Here is a 17830-nt window from a genome sequence, read left to right as displayed (position 1 = left end):
CTTAGATAAAAAGCGTCATTAAATACCTCAAGAAAAATGTTAACGCTCAGTAGTTGTCTCTAATTTGCTGTCATGTTGAAAGTTCTGGTTTGCTCACCTTTGCAACAGTACTTAAAACAGACTTAAAATAACCTTATGCTGCCATTTATGTGCAAATCCAGTTTTGACTTAGTTTCATGCTACAATAAAACATTTAATGTTACTTGTTGGGCCACACCCATTTGCTTTTTCCATATATACAGAGAATATTTCTACGCTAGCTCCCAATGCAGGTAAGAATTACATTTTAATAATCTCCAACTTTATGTAACGGAGGAAAGAACAGGTCTATCAGAAAATCAGTACAGCCATTTTACTATTAAAATTTTTCTTTTTAATAATTTATTTAAATAAGATGTATGAAGCAGTTTAGAAAAACAAGATTTGTATTTTATTTCCTTGTAAAAATCTTTACACATGCAGACGAACCAGTGTTAAGAAAGTATTCACCATCATTTAAACAAATAACCACTTAAATAGAACAGTGTCTGCAATTTCATCTGTATAAAAATAAGATACATTTTTACAGAATCCACGCTCCAGTTCTTATAGCAATAAACAATACACAACTATAATAATTACAATTGAACCTGACCAAGGTTTTCAATTAGATACTGCTAGGGCATTTTATGTGCAAAAAAAAAAAAAAAAAAAAAAACAAAAAAACCAAACATAGTTCTTTCCAAAAGAAAATGTCCTCAGTGTTTCTAGAGACCTAGAGAATTTTAAGAAATCAAATCCTAATCAGTTTGCTTTTAATGTTTGTTTCAATTATGAGTCCATACATCACACTGTAGATAGCCAAAATCAGAAGTTGATGCAGGCTCAAAGGAAGAAAGTCAGCGCCTGTGCCTGCCATGTCCTGAGCGACTGCCACCATGGTGCTTGCCTTTATGAGACCTCTCAAAGGAGCGAGATCTTTCACGCCTGTCCCTATGGTGTCCCCTTTCATGCCTGTGTTTCTTGACAGCATCTGAGTGATCCCGAGACTTGCTCTGAGATCGAGAACGAGACTTTTTCCTTTTATGACCATGTCTATTTGAACTTTTTAAATCATCTCTGGTATGCTTGGCTTTAAGGTGAGGAGAACCATGATTGTGATGTCTTCTCGGGCTTTCACTGTGACTGCGGGACCTGCTTCTTGATCTCGAGCTGTATGTTCCAGATCGACTCCGCCTATTATTATAACTTAGATAATAAAAATTTGAGGTTAGGTTCAGTTTCTACTGGGAACAGATTAGTTTTGGTGGTGCTCATCACAGCAGGTTCAAAACAAAACTATCGAATGGTGTCAGTGACAGGCCAGACTGAAGACTTTTATTGTTATTTCCCCACCCCTCGCTACCTCTCCTCCAGCCTGTTCACATATTAGACAAATCTTGAACAAATTTACTATATGTCTATATTCCGAGGGGAGTAATTAATTTTTAGTGCCCTAGATAGCTATTTACTGAATTATCTCCCACATGCTCAAAAGACCCACTGAAGAGCCACAAGTAGCTAGCCATCTAATTATAAAGCTAATTAGTGAAGATTCTTTGGCTATGGCTGACCTGATTATTGGTTATTAATTATTAAGTGGTCAGCCAGGCCCTACACTTCAAAAAACGTGGACAAAAACAGAATAGAATGCCATACACCACCACAAAACAAAAAAGCCACATGCCTACAGAGCATATTTACAAACTCATTTCTCACAATTTACCTCATATTAAAAGACTAAATCTAGCCTAACTTTGAAAACAGTCTATGTGCAATTTTTTAAAAAAGCCAGAACCTTTACTCCAAATAAGACTGCTTTCCCTAAGAGAGTATTTACTTACTGTCTTCTTGGAGTATGTGATCTAGAACGTGATCGTGTTCTTGACCTTGATCGACTTGCACTTCTGCTATTTCTACTTCTCTTGCTGTCTTTTCTTACACTTAAAAAAAAAAGAAAAAACCCACACAATATTTTAGTTGCATACTAAGTATGTTAGAAATTAAACACATAGAAAGATTCCTCAGGCCATTTTTCTAACTCAAGTATACTCACCCATTGTAAGGGCTTTTGGAAGCCTGTTGTCTATCCTCAGGTTCTTTTTTGACTGTCTTCACATTAATGGAGATCGGGGACTTCTCTTCAGCTTTTACTTCTCTTGGTGATGCTGTTAAAAAAAAAAAAAAACATAATAAGGCATGTTAACTATTAGATTTTACAGAGGGCCAATTCTGTTTCTAAATGTGACTCCAAATACCATCCAAGTATCAGTCCTCGGCTGTCATGAGAGAAAACAGTAATAGCCTCTTAACATCTTTGTTTCTATGCAACTGTTAAGTGCTAAAGCTTTCTAATAACCAAACATCTTCAGTACTCAAGTCATTTCAATCCTGAATTAATCTTACATGGTTTAGAGGCTGGAGAAAATCCACCAAGGGTTGAAAGGGCTGGAGTTCCATCGGGATTCAATCCCTTTGCTTTTAATTTGGCTTCTTGTAAAGCCACTTTTCTTTTCTCTACTTCTTTTTCCAGCAATTCATAGTTTGGCTGTTGAAGAAAGTGAAGTTAGTATTTCTCTTTTACAGAAGTTCAGATTCTTAGCGCTGACAAAATATTAACACAAACACTAGTAAACAGAATTACCTTTTTTCTGGTATAAAGCCTGAGCGTTTCTATGCAGATTTCCTGGATCTCCTCTTCAGTAGTACCAAAAAGAAGAAACCAATGGGGACGAGTTGGCAATGGAATCTAAACCATAAAAAAAGAATAGTTTAGATGAAATTTTCACTGTTTTTATTAGGAGAACTGATACTTCTTGTGATTTATCCTACAGGACTATAGAATATATATATCAGGCTATATATATAACCTACCTGAAGAGCTCTAGCTGCAAGGTAGATGCAAGCACATGCTATAGTCTCTGGTTGAAATCGAACAAATACATTGGTTCGAAGACTGTCATTCATATAATTCCTGAAAAATATTTCAACCATAAGCTTTGTATGTAAATAAACCAGTTCTTCTGAAGCTTACATAAAATTGGAGACTCAATCTACTTTATTCTTTTTTCTTCTCATATTATCTTCAATATTCTAGCATGTAACAATTCTTAACTCAAAAATCAGTAAGAGATAAGAATTTAACACTAGAATCATTCTTCATGTCTCCTATATATAAGCAAAGTCCTTTAAAATAATTCCTTATTATTCCAAATAGAACGTAAAGTTTTTTAAAAACATATTTCTATGAAAAGCAATGAGAGTCAGTTCTGACATGACTAGTTTCAGAAATAAACCACTCCAACAATACTTCAAGCCATTAATTACTGACCATCTCTCTCCTTTATCCACAATGAAAAGCAGTGTCAATTAAGTTCTTTCAAAAACTCAATACTGTGAGAGGGGTAAAAAAGGCATTTTCAGTAAGCACTCACCAAATTATATTAAGAAAGCTAAGTAAGCTACTTCAGAAAACCTAGGTTGGGAAGTGAAGAGCAAAAAACACATACAACAGCCTTGTTTACATACCTTTTTGTGTCTAAGTATAAATAAAAGCAGTAACTACTTCAGTTAATAAATTACTGGACTTTTATATTAGTGAACCCTCCCCACAAAATTCCTAAAGTATTGAAGAAATTTTACAAATAGTTCAAAAGGTTAAACTAAAAGACTATTTCTTAAAATTCCTTACCCATCAAACTGCTAAAAATCTGTTTTATAGAACATATGTTAAAAAATGGCATGCATTTTATAAAAGTAATGAGACTTTTCTAGTATTACTAGTATTTATTGAGCCCAAAAAGAAGCATGGCAGTCGTAAGTCCAGAACATAAGAATTACATCACTTAAGTACTGCACATCATCAACAGTCTTAAGACAGTAGTTGTGGCTGAACCACGAACTCCTTGTTTTAACTTTAAATAAGTCAGCACTGCAAATCACACAAAGTAAGTTCTAAAGTGCTATGTTAATATTAACATCTCTTAAAAATGAAGTACTTCTTTCTTCTAATACTATTGCCTCCAATAGCCCAGCAGCTATGAATTCATCAAGTATGGTAATGGTGCCCATTTTAAGCTGCCGTCTCCTTTGGTAGAATTCATGCTATACATACCAAAAAAAAAATAGAAATCTAGTCAAACTCCTAACAAAAATCATTTAATTCATAATGGCTGGACAACAAATCTATCAAAAATGAACTATTCATTTTGATAGTTACAGGTATACATTAAATACATAGGCATGTTGAAGAGTTACTTCTAGAAGCAAATATACAAATCCTTTTGACACCCCGACAGAACTAGAAGATGCTGCCAGATGGATATGGACCACTTCAGTGAATCTCGGATGAGAGCTTGCACTGGATTGGCTGGAGAGCAGGGCAGCCAATCAGGCCATCCTGAGGTCATGGGCTGAAGTGCAGAGGGCAGAGTTCTATGACTTACCATCATGGACTACCCTTTAATTAAAGAGTAGAAAAAAGAACAAAGTTAAATTGAGTTCTCCATTAAAAGTAATTAGTCAAGCCAAGAAAACAGGAAGCAGAAATAAGCATTATTTACCTTTTCATTAAAAAACAAAAAAACAAAAAGCACCAAAACAAACTCATCTCATTATTTTGGAAAGGGAAAATGAAACTTACTTTATTTCTGCTTCTGTTTTCCTGGCTAGGAAAGAAATGTAAAAAAGCAACTTACCAGGCAGTTTGAACCAGGGTTTGATTACGTTCACATTCTAAGACTTGTAAATACATAACAATGATCTGAAGGACAAGGGAAAAAAACTCAGTTTAGCATACTGGTGGTTCTTTCAGAGTACAGAGTTCAATGAACATAAGTAACTGAAAATGTTAAGTGCAAGTTTTAATTCTTCTATAAACTGTATAAATAATACAGACCAACTAAAATGTACCCGAGAGTCAATGTAGGTTATTATGCTACTAGAGTTCATACGGAGACATAATGTTCCAAAATTGTGCAGGAAAAAAAATGGAAGTTAAATCAGTTAAGAACAGTATCTAAGTTTCATGTGACAGAAACTGATTATTTCATTTACTTTCCCAAGGTACAAAAACCCTAGAGACTGCTATGTTTTTAAAGTTACACAATGGGTATGATATATATTATGTACAACTCAGAGTGGGTAAGTAATCAAACACTAATATTTCTACAGTGAAGCTTATCACACTAACGTGTGATAAATTTAAAAACTCATATAAATGAGTTTACCTCAGTTCTGATCTTTCTGGACCTGTATTATCATCACTCTCATTTTACAATTTTAGAGATGTGGAATCTGAGAAACAGATATCTGCCGAGGTCACACAGCTAATGGCAGAAACAAGTTTCTATGCGCAGATGGTCCTGCCCGCAGAGCACCTGTTCTCTTAACCACTGTGCTACAGCTTATGTTGAGCATATGGAAGCCAAGAGACACTGGAGAAACCGAAGAACATTCAACAACGCTAACAGTGAGCAGCCACACGCAGCATTTCACCATGCAACAGGGTAGCGCACTGTACTGCCAGGTACTTCTGCAGATACACGTATAATTTATTCCTTGGCTAACATCTAAAAATCTCCGTTTTCTAGGTATGGAAACTGGGTTACCTCAGAAGCAAAAAGAACAAAATAAAGAGTAAAGATTTGAACCCAAGTCCTTTCAACTCCCATTTTACTGATAAATATCAATATCCAAAAAGTTGCTTTTTAAAACCAACTCTCAAATACAAATTCATGTAAAATAAAATTTTAAGAAAACCCCTAATACTTACGAATGTTAATTTCTGTATTCTACAACTCACCTTATGGGGATGCTTGACATGAACACAAAATCCCAACTCCTTTAGCACCCTCCTCTCTGCCTTGATAACTTGATTTTTGGTGTTAATGTAGTTCTGATCAAGGATCAGGGGGCTTGGAGTCCTATAGTTTGTAAGAAATAAAATCAAAACTGTTTTGCACATCCAAAAAATTTTATTTGTGGCATCTCCATTTTCCCTTCCAACCAACTATTGGCAACAGAAACCAGCTTTTTAAACTCCTGCAAACAAGTTAAAAGCATTAATCTTGTGCTGTCCAAGTTATGCTAATTAAATATATACTTTCTCGACTCAGTTCCTAGTTTACTAACAAAACCCTGCAATGAAAAAAATTCACTCTAATGCTCTTAGATACATCCTTGTTGATTTTTTTCATCCAGATATTTTAGGTATATGTATTAGGTGATAGCCTGATTTATTTCCACAAACCTCGTTAGTCTCCACAGACTCCAGGAACAAAACTAATGTGCTCTTGAAAATACGTATTATAAAGACCTCATAAGATTATAGTGATTTTACTCATTTTATAAAATATCAACTCTTGGCTAGTTTAAGGCCAAAATTAAAATTCTGGAAAAAAACGGTGGGTAGCTAATTCAGATTCCCCTAAATGGGCAATTTGTTTAAATAAACTGATCTAAGAATCTCTGTTAAAGAAAATAATCTGGAAACTATAGATTCAGCTCAATTACCAAAGAAATGTTTTAAAAATCAGATTTAAAATTCGAAGTGATCAATAAAAACCAGGCCAAAATTTGGTCAGAGTTGTCATTATTAGGTAGTAACTTTAGTATGCAATGGCGAAAGAGATGGGAAGACCAACCATAATGAAGAAACTAGAAGAGTACTCAAAGGCCTCTGTGCCAGACTAAATTACGATAGCTTCAAAAGTTATGATGCAGAAGGCGATATATCAGTGGTTCAATGCTTTGGGAAAAAATGCTTTCAATTAAAACATCTTTAAGTCTTAAAATTGAAAACTAGTTTCTTAATGAGAAGTCAGTCAGGACTTAGACTTTCACTTTAAAGCCTATAAAATGTCCCAATGTCCTTCATTTGAGACATTCTTAGATCTAACCAACAAAAAAATACGTTTTTATTAAGACCTGATATGGTATGTATCTGGGTAGAACAATTAAATACTCTTCCCCATACTCAATTTATTTTCAGCCAAAAGATTCAAGAGTTTTTGCTCTGGGCAGAACACAACATTTTAAAGACAGTCATTCTGAACACTGCCCCCACTTATAACTCATTTTACCATGCACACCAAATCCAGAAAAATTTAAGCCCATGTTAGCCAAAAACCTACATATCCATTTGAAGATCAGAAAAGAATCTGAAATAAGCTACATTACCCTGTAGTGATATGCTACCAGAGTAAAAACAATCAGCTACCATATTTATTTTCCATTCTTTCTCCTATTTCAAATTATAAACCTGGAATGCTTAACTAAACTATTTTTAGTTATTCTATACTATACGATTTCTATCAAGTTGGACATAAGACAAAAGTTGGCAAAGCTGACAAGATGGAAAATAGCATGTTAACAATATTTAAAATGGCCTTCACTCAATTCTTCTTAACAGCTTTGAAAGGTGTGAGAAATGCGGCCACCAGCTGGGGAGGGAGCTGATTTCTAACATAAAAACATAATAATGAACCCATTTTTATCAGGACAAATGGGCTACAAGTTCATTGTTCTTTGGAAAAAAATCAAATTTAACTCAAATGAAAACAATTAATGTACATATGAAAACATATTCCAAAGATCTTAAGGTTAATGATTTTTCAGATATTAAAACAGGAAATTTGGAAAAAAAGTGAAATCTACTTAAGACTCTAACCGATGGACTAGTTATCTGATGGCCCTTTCATCAGGCATTCATTAGGAGACAGAATACCTCTGGTGTTATAGTTGTGCATCACCTTAACCCTTAACGTGCAACTCAAACAGTAAACAGCACCATTAGAATCCTTATAAAATTATTGTAAAAGCAGTTGTGTCTCATTTTTTCCCACTTATGTTGAACAAATTCATTATACCTCTTACTAAACTTGCTTTAAGAGTTGATTTCAAATTCTGTTAAAATTCATTTTCTTGCAATCAACCAACTAAACACTTGAATTATGGCTATTAGTCCCAAATCAGGTTTAATCATTAATTCTGCTTAAGCGAATTATTTTCCATCCATTCTGCCACAATCTTTACTTTCCCATTTTTTTGTGTCAAAATCCCAACATTAAACCAATTAAGGAAACCAAACTACTATCTACTATAATTCCACTAAGTACGCAGCTTATTGCTTAGGCCTACTATTACCTGTAGTCTTCAAAGTTAACTTTGTAGGTGTAAAATCTGATACGTTCTTTTTGTTCAGAACTGGTTTTACCTCACAAATCAAAGAAGGCTCGATGAATATAATTTACACTACTTACAAAGACTATTTTGTATCAGAAGTAGAAAAATGTGGGCTTCCCTGGTGGTGCAGCGGTTGAGAATCTGCCTGCCAATGCAGGGGACACGGGTTCGAGCCCTGGTCTGGGAAGATCCCACATGCCGCGGAGCAACTGGGCCCGTGAGCCACAACTACTGAGCCTGCGCGTCTGGAGCCTGTGCTCCACAACAAGAGAGGCCGCGATAGTGAGAGGCCCGCGCACCGCGATGAAGAGTGGCCCCCACTTGCCGCAACTAGAGAAAGCCCTCGCACAGAAACGAAGACCCAACACAGCCATAAATAAATAAATAAATATAAATAAAAATTTTTTTTAAAAAGTAGAAAAATGTGTCCCCATATAACAGCAGTAAGGAAAGATTCAAACTGCCTAAGCAAATGGTTTCTTTAAAGTATCAATTAGTACCTTACATGGTAACAAGTACATCAAATTGAATTAAGGCTTGCTAGAACTTCTTCCTCTGCAATTAGGTAAACTTTCCTTTCCAATAAAAGTTTGAACAGCTAACATTTTAAAATCTTTTTAAAAGAAACCATCTGTTCAGAAAAAAACTTTCATGATCAAAAAACACCCAAACCTAACTCTACCTACCTCCTCCGCTTTTAACTTGGTCAGATTTTTCAGATTAATTTATATGAAAAGAATAATTTTCAAATTTTAGTCTTAGTATGAAATTCTGGGTTCTGGTCATTTGACGTTCATTATCTGGTCTCTCAGAATAGCTATCTTTCCTTCGGCATGATCTTCAAATACAACCACAACAACAAATTTAGGAGCAGATCCAAACATGGTTTGTCTCACTCACGTGGTACAAAGGACCAAGAAAATGAAGAACAAGTTCCTTAAGAGACTATACTTAAACGAGATCAGTTTACAAGAAGGCAGACTGCTACTCAATCTACAGAAATTCGTAATTCCTACCTCAAAAGAATGTTCTTTCTTTGGCAGTGTTCAAACAAACACTTTTAGAGCCACCAAAATAAACTGCAGAGGAAGGCTGGACTAAATGACAAGATCTCTTCCCTTCCAACTCTATGATCTACATGCATGTTGAAAATACCACACCATATTCACCAATGAGTGGGTTGCACCAGGCTTTGAATATTTGTCTTTTAGAGAAGCCTTATAGTATGAAGGTAGGTGCCTTAAAACTATATTTATCTTTTAGAGAAGCCTTATAGTATGAAGGTAGGTGCCTTAAAACTACATAAAATTCTTAATTTGCTGGGCGTATGCTACATCTCAAAAGCAAATTATAATTGGAAACTACTGGAAAAAAGCAATCTTACTTTTTAAAATTCAGCCATTTATTCTGAGCTTAAAAAGCCATTCTCAAACTACAAAAAATTGAAGAGAGAAAAAAAAAAATCCAGGATGGGGCTTGGGCATTAGTTCTTTCTGAAAGCTCCTCTGGTGATTCTAATATGTAGTCAGAACTTAAATACAGTGACCTAAAGTCTACAAAAACGATGCCTCTGTTATTACCAAGGTCACACTTCAATTTAAAGCTATTCATAAACTAAATTAAAATAAATAGCACCAATAAGACAAACTGATACATACTTTACCTAACTAAAGTGTGATATTGATAGTACTTTCTAATAACATTAACCTATACAAAACATTACTAAACTATCATTCTAATAACTTGGACAGCAAAGACAAACGCTTATAACAAGAAACAGGAGTTTTTCTAAATGGTTCACCAGTGGCCAACCTGTTAGTCCCCGATTCCAGTGACCTATTCTCAGAGCACTGGCTTCTCCTTGGGGATTTTCGATACTTCACTCACTGTTGCCATGACGACAGCTTCATCGCTATGTACCACTCCACATCACCCAGGCTTTGGTAAATGTAGCTGGTCGCTGTATAGTCGGTTGCAAGGGAAAAAAGAGTTGAAGTTAATAACATATACAAGCTACCTGTCTGAGTAAACTTGTAATATGCATAGAACACTTTTACATCCTGCCTTAAAAAAAAAAGACTTCCATGCAATTAACAACTCCTTTTAAATTTCATGCTATAATCAGACTTCTGAGATTGAGACACAATCAATTTCTCTGCAATAATGACCAAAAGAAAAGGAAAAACAAACAAAAAAAACCACACTGTTACATCAGACACGACAGTCAAATCACGTGAGATGTTTTAAATTCCAAGGTTTTTATAGTTAAGAAGACCTACTCTGAAATCAAGGAAGAATACTCAAAGAAAAATTTCAAAGTAGATGATACTAAATAATAGTTATTAGCTCAATGGTCCAAAGAATACTAACAGAAAACTATTTCCTTTAAGCAAACACAGAATCCTTTGACGAAAGATAAAAAACCTTTTTATTAGTGTCATTTTGTTTAAACACCCTGAAGAATCACCTAGATCTAAATATAAGTTTTAGCCCAGACCATGCTAAATACCAATTTGAAAACTTCCCAATTTTCAGGAATTCCTAAGAAGCTAAAAGACATTTTTAAATGAAAACTTAAAAAATTCGTCTATCCCTGGAAATGGTTACGGTTAATGAGAAAAGATGGCAGAATAAAGAATGTAGAAAACTGAAAAATGCTGTGAAAACTATCTGGGTAGCCATGTTTCAGATTTTAAGATAACTACTGGCTTGTCTCTGAATAATTCCATTACTACCAACTCTTACAGACTCAGCAAATAAAGACCACTCACGTAAGATACTAATTGAGTACTAACCGTTACCCAACCCCAAAACGACTGAAAATCCTTTTATAACTAACTTCCTTTCAAACTCAGTACAAGTTTATCTAACACACAACAATTCCTTAAAAAGTGAACCCAACTAATCTACACCAAGCATGTTCTTCTGTAGCATGTACTAGAGATCGTCTATAGACAAAAGCACTGCAACTAAAACTTTTTGGTACTGCCTCACACGAACACATAAAGTGTTAGCAGGCATCCACGACACCTAAAACACACCACTATTTTGGTCTCTGTTTTCTTACAAGATCAGATAGATGGGCCTTACCTAAATGCAACCCACTCACTGCAACTGTCATCTGACCAAAACAAAATACCTGTTTAATCCCTTTGACTCCAAACTTTATCATCCTGCAGTCCTTTCAGATCCAGTATTATAGGATATATCGTAGTTCAATGTTGAGAAGTATTCTAACAAAAGCCAACCTCAAGTGGTAAGGAATTAACTGGGACTTCCCGTAGAAAAACAATCTACACAAAATTTTGCCACAGTATTAACTTGAACTGCAGTATGTACACTTCCAGCCTTCAGTCTTCCAGAGAAAGGAGAGGAAAAATAACTTACAGAATACACTCACACTTGAGTCAAACGTATTCCCTTTCTTGTTTAATCTTAAACCACAGGACTGGCTTCACAGCACTGTTAGGATTGTCCATAAACGCAACTGCCTCTACAAACTTTAGATAACTGGTTAATTGACTTTTCAAATTAAGTACCAGCGTGTTCCTATGTGAATTTTAACACCTAAATTAAAGTCAGTTTTCCCTTGCATCGGTTTTAACTTGAGAGGAAAGAATGTTTTGATCTGTTGATTTGTGCACAGCACAGTAGTATCAAGAGATCTGTGTTCAGTAATGCCAATCTTACCTTTTTCCTCTTAACTGGCGTAGGTAGTGAAATACATTAATCACATCTCTTATTCTTCTAGGCGCTTCTTCGATTTTTGATGCAAGATTAATACAAGCCATGGCAACAATCTGAAAGAACCATGATCCAATAAAAAGTTGTTAGATTATGGGTCTACAGAGTACTGCTAGAAAAAAGTGCCCCTCTCAAAGTCTAAGGAACTTATCCTGTTGAAGAAACTTTAGGACACAGCTGGGAACTTTAGGACCTTTGGCGAAATGAAATCGCAATTGACATTTCTAGGCCATAGACTTACCGCCTATGCTAGTGCAATGCTTTCTTTTTATTGCTTAATCCCCCTTAATTGTGAATCCAGAGCCAAGCTCAACCTCACAGGAATTTTGCATTTGGTTGAAAATTCTAATTCTTGGTAACAGGGCACCTGGGCTCAGGATCCATCTTCTGGTTCTGAAACACTTTCCAAAAGTCCCTACTTCCCGGTGGGTGAGAGCTAGGTACAAAGGCCTGAAACTAACCACTCCCTTTCTGGAAAGACTGGCTGCTGACACCACCTCCGCCCTCCTTCCCATTTCCGGATGAAAAAAAATCCCCTTTCACCCGCCCCCGCTCTGCTTACCTCGAAACTGTGCTTGACGAAAGATTTGGAATAGAAAAAACGATGAAACAACACCTGCCCCGTTGCCATCGCCACCTGCAGACAAGAGAGAAGAACGGAAGCGCAGGGGTCAGGCGGGCCCGCACCAGGCGCCGCCGCCATTTTGTGCCGCCGCCGCTCGCTCCCCTCCCCCTCCCCGCCGCCAACAGCTCCCGTCTCCGTCCTCCCGTCGCCCGGCGCCCTCCCGCTCTCGGCATGCCCGGGATCCGGCTGGGACCCGCGGCTGGAGAGCCCCAGGGGGACACCCCCAACCCGGCCGGAACCTGGTGGTACCGGGACGCAGCGGAGAGGGAGGCGCAGCAGGTCGGCCCGGGGTCGGAGCACTGACCTGCGGCAGCCGAAGGAGAATGCCGGCGGCCTGGATGAGCTCGCAGCCCAGGATGCGCAAGTCCGTCTCGCTGGGCAGGTCGAGCCCGTCCTGCATGGACGGGGTGGGCGAGAGCCGCTCCTCCGGTATCAGCGAGTGGTCGATGGTGAGCGAAACTTCCGAGTACAGGCGGTCGCCGATTAGGATCCCTCCCGTCGTGGTCGTCGTCGTGGTCGTCGTGCCGGAGCTGGAGCCGCCCGCACTCGGGGCGGCCGAGGAGGCGGCGGCGGCAGCGGTCGCGGTGGGGTGAGGCCCGGACGCCATGGTCTCAGCGAGCTGCACGCACGCCCAACGCAGCCGGAACCCGGAGAGAGACTAACCAGCGTCCTCGGCGCGACGGATATTCCCGTGACCGCCGGGTTCTGGGCCGCTTCACGCAGCGTGCGCTTCCGCCCTGACGTCACCGCGCCCCTCCGGCGTGCGCCAACTAGTCCCTTCAGGCCTCGACTCTGCCCGCGGCGCCTCAACCCTGTGCTGGCCAGGGAGCGGTGGGACCCTCGGGAGACCTGGGTTCCCTCTCCGCTGGGCCTCCAGAGTGGTCGAGGAGGTGGTCTATTTCCTAAAACAAGCCCAAGCCGCCTCGTTTGTAATATTTTTAACCACAAGTATAATAAGGGAGGCTAACAAGATAGCTTTACAAGATACCTTATCCCCAAGTTCGAGTCTGCAAAATTTACTGTAACCCCTGCGCGTTGACAACTTGTCTAGAACGTGCGTCCCTATGCTCCCATCTCTCTTCCTGTCCTAACTTTTCGCATTTAGGTGGCGTAGTTTCGGCGAGTACAAAGGGAGGCGTTGGGTCGACCTTCGCCTGCATTGGCGGGTGGAAGTGGCTACTCCGATGTCGTGTACGGACGAACTTGTAATTTAAAGTGACCCGCAAGGAATCTGGAGAAGGGTGCTTTACAGTATTTTTAGAAAACAGGAATGTGAACTACTTCGGCTCAAAAAAAAAAAAAAAACCTCCCCGATGAGCGTGTGGTTCACAGGGGTTTCGAAGTAAGGCGAGGGATTCGTATTGACTGGGAGGGCGGCTGCTTTAGCAGCTTCGCTTGCGAAACTCAGGCCTGAGCCAGTGACAACGCCACAGCTTTCGCTAATCTGGAAAATCCCTAGTTTCCAAAAATAGTCATAGGGCGAGACTTTACAGAGGTAATTTGATTATGCCTGGGGTCTATGTATTCCTGCGTGGTTACTCCAATTAGGTAGTATGGGAGAAATAAAATCTCTTTTGTATACATATTTTTCCCTCTGTGATATTAGCAGTTCTCCAAATTTCCTCAAAATTGAAGTAAAAACAATGATACTGATCCAGACTACTAGAAGCTAGAGTGGGAGGAAAAGGAGTAGATCTTGATTTACTCCAGCCATTTTTTTGTCCCTTGCCTGAACCTCCGAGACACAGGGATGAGAAGTCCCACTGCCTTTCTATTACATAGCTCAGTTTTAAGGCTTAGTTTAATTATAGAAAATTGAAGCCTGGATCTATAGAACAAAGGGAGTTCGAATACATTGAAATATTTGTAAGTGATGTCTAAAGCAAAACATATTCAAGGGACTTCCCTGGTGGTCCACTGGTTAAGAATCTGCCTTCCAATGCAGGGGACGCGGGTGAGGAGCTAAGATCCCACGTGCTGCAGGGCAACTAAGCCCATGTGCTCTAGAGCCCAAGCTGTAACTACGGAGCCTGTGAGCCTTCACGCTCTGGAGCCTGTGCGCCACAGCTAGAGAGAAGCCTGCGCGTCACAACGAAAGATCCCGCGTGCCACAACGAAAGATCCCGTGTGGCACAGCTAAGACCCGATGCAGCCAAAAAAAAAAAAAAAAAAAAAAAATTCAAAAACCTCATTTTTAAAAAAGCATTAAATCAACCTTACATCAGTATTTCTGAACTCTGCCTGCACATAAGGATCTTCAGAGGAGCTTTTATTTATTTTTGGTCGAGCCACGGTGGCTTGTGGGATCTTAGTTCCCTGATCAGGGATTGAACCCAGGCCCTAGGTAGTGAAAGCACAGAGTCCTAACCACTGGACTGCCAGGGAATTCCCCAGAGGAGCTTTTTAAAACATACTGATGCCTAAGTCTTACTTGTAGGGGTTGATTTTATTGATTTGGGGTGGGCCCAGCCAGTGGTTGAATTTTGCCCATCCTCCAGACATTGGAATGTTCAGCCAGGATTGAGAAACATTGCTCCAATAGAGATACCTGACCTCTCTGCATGTCATGTTCACCTTTCTGACTAGGCTGCTTCCAGGGAAACTTCCCTCTCCAATATTCAGCAGGGATTTAAAATGCTTTAACAAACTTTGAAATCTTTAAAAACTAATTGATGATATGCTATTTTCCTGGTTCTGATCATCTAGTATGGTTGTGTAAGATAGTATCAGTGGGGGAAGTTTCAATTATTTCAAAATAAAAAGGGGAATAAAACCCCTAATTGGTGATATGCTTCATTGAAACATTGAGCTTCAGTGAAATCACCACCTATATTTGTAATGACTTGAGAGTAATATAATTTATTTTTAATTTCTTAATGGAACATTTTTCTAATATTTAGAGGATCTCCCACCATGCCTCTCCAATAGGCTGATTTGGTGATGTCTTGATATATTTTATAATTTTTTTTAAAATCTCTAGGTCTATGATTAATCTAAAAAAGTTCACAAGCATAGGAGTGAGAAGTCCTGGGAGCAGGAGGGGTTACTTGCTCTACTCCTGATATCTTTTCCCAGCGGACCTCCCTGTTCCCCACACCTCCTGTGTCTGGCAATCATTTCCAGAAGTGCAGAACCACCCAAACTATTCCACAACTTTGTGCCCATTTCCCACTCCCTTCTGACTGTACCCCAAATTATATCCAATAGACATGACAATTTTCACTGTTCCTCCCTTCAGGCTCGACAACGGTGGTAGAGGAAGTGGGCCGACATTTTATATGCTTAACATTAACTCACTAAACTGTGATGTTATTGATACTTATAATTTTAACTTTAAAAGAAAAAATTCATGACTAATCCAGAAGATGGAAAGTAATGGGTCTAGTGGCTCTGCTCCACAAGGTTGTCTAAGGACCGGAGTTGAAAAAAAACTTTTGACTATCCTTTTAAGAGTCAAATTCCAGAAAAATCATGGTTTGAAAAGGTTGTTACATTATTTCTGAGTTATTTTGAAGAAAGTTGCTTTTCCATGTACCTACTTCCAAAACACCACCATTAAAATGTGGAACGACTAAGACCTATTCAGAGTTATAAAGGATCCAGAATTGGGAGGGGTAAAGCATATGTTTTAATTGCATAAAATCTTTAGTAGCAATGAGTTCAGACAAGTGAGACTGTTCCATTAAGAAGGTAAATGAATATGAAAAATATATATAACTGAATCACTTTGCTCTACAGCAGAAATTAACACAACATTGTAAATCAACTAAACTTCAATAAAATAAATTTTTTTAAAAAGAAGGTAAATGACTGAGTTGTCATTCGAAATAAAAATAGAATGGTAAGTCTATAATATATTTTGTATATTCTTTCTCAACAAACAGAGGTCCTAGTACTAGTAGGCCCTGAGTTCACCCATGTCTAAAAGGAAATCAATGATAATTAAAGTTGCATTTTTACTTACCAAGACCTGCAGGCTTCAGATGATGACTGAAGAGAAAAATGGAATTACCTGTGACCTCCTGGGAGCTACTGAAGAATCATATTCCTGATACTTAAATCAGTTCTCATTCCATTAGTCTCTGCAGCCTCTCAGGGGAGCATGTTTTTCATTAATATTTAAACGTTCAGGTTCTTTAATCCTAAAATTACAATTGGCATAATTTCATTAATTTCTTCAGCAATTGGTTAGACCAGCAGAATTTAATAACACAACACTGTAATTTAGGCTAAGGACAAATGAAATGTAAGTCCCCCGCCTAGATGGAGGTACACTCTTAATAAAGGGAATGGTACACACAAAGACAAATGTCAAGGTGACTAGTAAGTGCAAACAGCAGTCAGAGAAGGTATAAGTCATTACGGTTAATGTCAACAGGGAGCACTTAGAACCTTAAGAAGTTGCTCATCAAGTTTCTATTTATGGCAGAAATCAGAGACTGTCTGACTTTACACATGAACTATTCATGTAGTTACATGACTTTTTCATTTAGTCCTGTGGCAGTTATATGACAATGCATTCTGGTCTGGTTGCTCTCATCATTAGAAATAGCCATTCTGGGGAATTCCCTGGTGGTCCAGTGGTTGGGACTGAACGTGATTTATATGTAATTAACACTTAGGTATATACTGCTTGGTAAATCTCATAATAGCACTGGCCTGGGCATTCTGCTGCTGGCTCTGCAGAGAACTAGTTCTGACACTTAACCACCGTTTTCTCATTTCTTAAAGTGAGGGAGTCCAATTGGACCCCTTTCAGGTCTAAAATTCTTTGACTCTGGTCATCCAGACATCTTGAACCTCAGACTCATCTTTGGTTATTTCTTCTTTATTGTATTTTAGTCACTAAGTCCTGTTGTTCCTTCCTTCAAGGAAGGAAATTGTTCTTGAATCTGCATGTTCTATTCTACTATATCTGCTGTTATCTCATGCCTGGACCATCACAGTAGCTTTCTAAATGGTCTTCTTGCCTACAGTCTCTCCCATCCCTTGTTCATCCTGGGACATCTCTAAATTGCTCTTTGAAATATCAGTTTACTTCTTCCACTTCCTCAAAAAAAAAAAAATGCTGAAGATAAAAGATAAAGATCAAACACCTTTCGGCAATTGAGGCTTTCCACAATCTTAACTTACCTTGTCACTCATTTCCTTACCCCATTACCACCTCACTTTATTCCCCTCTCTGTCTCAACTTGAACCAAGACCTAGCATTTACAACCTTTAGTATATATTTTGACACATGATTCCATACTATCATGC

General features: G+C 38.3%; 1 protein-coding gene across 5 annotated transcripts; it reads right to left on the bottom strand.

The window, feature by feature from the left end:
* Positions 1 to 439: 439 nt before the first annotated feature.
* On the bottom strand, positions 440 to 16587 carry CCNL1 (cyclin L1). 5 transcript variants are annotated; one of them, XM_059920054.1, is made up of 11 exons: positions 12876 to 13447; positions 12509 to 12583; positions 11893 to 12002; positions 5822 to 5942; positions 4716 to 4780; positions 2893 to 2992; positions 2663 to 2767; positions 2425 to 2566; positions 2075 to 2186; positions 1863 to 1961; positions 440 to 1227 (listed from the first exon to the last, which is right to left on the bottom strand). In XM_059920054.1, exons 1-11 carry the CDS (start codon positions 13176 to 13178, stop codon positions 879 to 881), a joined length of 1581 nt encoding a protein of 526 aa, XP_059776037.1. In that variant the 5' UTR covers positions 13179 to 13447; the 3' UTR covers positions 440 to 878. The 5 variants fall into 5 exon arrangements, with proteins under 5 accessions (XP_059776037.1, XP_059776038.1, XP_059776039.1 ...); XM_059920055.1 differs by lacking the exons at positions 12509 to 12583; positions 12876 to 13447 and adding an exon at positions 10090 to 10162 and having other exon boundaries at positions 11893 to 11982; XM_059920056.1 differs by lacking the exons at positions 11893 to 12002; positions 12509 to 12583; positions 12876 to 13447 and adding an exon at positions 10015 to 10104.
* Between the last annotated feature and the right edge of the window lie 1243 nt (positions 16588 to 17830).

The sequence above is a fragment of the Balaenoptera ricei genome, chromosome 4 (genome assembly GCF_028023285.1).
Source record: "Balaenoptera ricei isolate mBalRic1 chromosome 4, mBalRic1.hap2, whole genome shotgun sequence".
In the NCBI taxonomy this organism is placed as follows: domain Eukaryota; kingdom Metazoa; phylum Chordata; class Mammalia; order Artiodactyla; family Balaenopteridae; genus Balaenoptera; species Balaenoptera ricei.
This window is presented reverse-complemented; position numbering and strand designations above follow the sequence as displayed.

What these genes read in the sequence shown, in the direction of transcription:
- CCNL1 (XM_059920054.1), bottom strand. Translation starts at nt 13,178, where the DNA reads ATGGCGTCCGGGCCTCACCCCACCGCGACCGCTGCCGCCGCCGCCTCC. An exon ending in TCGTCAAGCACAGTTTCGAG is followed by an intron (nt 12,003 to 12,508) that starts GTAAGCAGAGCG and finishes TGGTTCTTTCAG; the next exon opens with ATTGTTGCCATGGCTTGTAT. An exon ending in CGCCAGTTAAGAGGAAAAAG is followed by an intron (nt 5,943 to 11,892) that starts GTAAGATTGGCA and finishes TACAAACTATAG; the next exon opens with GACTCCAAGCCCCCTGATCC.